The following is a 1,424-nucleotide window of genomic DNA, read 5'->3' as shown; positions in this document are numbered from 1 at the left end:
AATGTTCCTCTCATATGTGTGCACCAGGGGCCTCAATGAGGTCATTTATATATTCTATCATTTTTCTCATGTTATTTCAAACTTTCAGGCTACGTTCAAGTTAACTTTAGAAGTTCAATCCGACTTGGTAGCTCTATCCAACATGCCTGTACTTGGTGAGATAGTGGATGGTTCTATCAAGGTTGTCCATTTTGAGGAATCACCCCTCATGTCAACTTATTTAGTTGCCATGGTTGTTCGTATTTTTGAATTTATAGAAGGTGTGACGTCACAAGGTATCAAATCCACTTTTGTTATCGCATTCACATCATCCTTTGAAATGTCGTTGCATTCCTTACTTTTACCACAATTCACCATTCTAATTATTTAGGGACCAAAGCCCGTGTGTACACTGAAGTTGGCAAGTCTAAACAAGGACAGTTTGCATTGGATGTTGGAGTGAAGTCATTGGATCTATATGATGAGTAAGATCATAACCTACCCCTGTAGTTAATTACACTAGTTAAAATAAGAACATAAGTCAATATAATCCCAGAGATAAGCTGACATGGTGTCCTAGTTTAAAAGCATACATATTTTCTACCAAAACATGTGTCACACATTATATTATACATGAAGTTACGAAGCAAAACATCTTGCACATGTTGTCAAGTGCACCTAGTATCTTAACCTGGGTATGCTCCTGATTGTGATAAAGTATCTCAAGATATGAATGTTAATGGATAGAATCCCTAACCAGGTGTTTATTTCCTGCCTGTCTAAGTTACTTTGAAACTCCTTATGCACTCCCTAAGCTGGACATGATTGGAATCCCTGACTTTCCTGTGGCCTTGGAAAACTTTGGATTGGTCACAATCGGAGAGGAAGGTTTGCTTTTGGATGAGACGTCTACAACATCCACCAAACAGCAGGAAGTAAGGACTGTAATTCAAAAATTTATTTTTGACCTTTCCAATCACCAGTTACTACTCACGATTTGAAAAATTATGGTATGTTACCCTACTTAACCGATGTATATGGCAATCACAGTTTTAAATAATGATAATGTCTGAATATTACACCTTTTTTCTTGATGATTGTTGTAATGTGAAGACATCCTTTGTTCATTGACCTCAACATCTATTATGTTTAGATTGCAGTTAATGTGGCACATGAATTAGCTCATCAATTGTGTGGCAATCTTGTAACCATGGAATGGTGGAATGACATATGGCTAAGTGAGGATTTGCTACATGGGTAAGTTGATGATTAAAATATCATGAATTAAATACCAAGCTATTTATGCATGCTGAAAGCACTAGTTTTTAACAGATGAGCCACGAAGCAGTAGACTCATTTTTTCCTCAATGGAATATTTGGCTGAAATTTCTTGTGGGCACGGTTGAAACTCTTAGATTGGATTCAATGAACGGGTCTCACCCGAT

At 37.0% G+C, this 1,424-nt stretch overlaps 1 protein-coding gene across 1 annotated transcript; it reads left to right on the top strand.

Annotated features, from left to right (window-relative positions):
* Positions 1-82: 82 nt before the first annotated feature.
* LOC119345016 (aminopeptidase M1-C-like) lies at positions 83-1,416 on the top strand (the record flags this gene model as incomplete). Its single annotated transcript, XM_037615263.1, has 5 exons — positions 83-275; positions 371-464; positions 740-914; positions 1,133-1,217; positions 1,328-1,416. Coding segments are annotated over 5 exons (636 nt in total), but the record flags the coding sequence as incomplete, so codon positions are not given.
* Between the last annotated feature and the right edge of the window lie 8 nt (positions 1,417-1,424).

This window comes from Triticum dicoccoides, unplaced genomic scaffold, assembly GCF_002162155.2.
Source record: "Triticum dicoccoides isolate Atlit2015 ecotype Zavitan unplaced genomic scaffold, WEW_v2.0 scaffold198866, whole genome shotgun sequence".
Classification (NCBI taxonomy): Eukaryota; Viridiplantae; Streptophyta; class Magnoliopsida; order Poales; family Poaceae; genus Triticum; species Triticum dicoccoides.
Note: the sequence above shows the minus strand (reverse complement) of the source record. Positions and strands in the feature narration are given on the sequence as shown.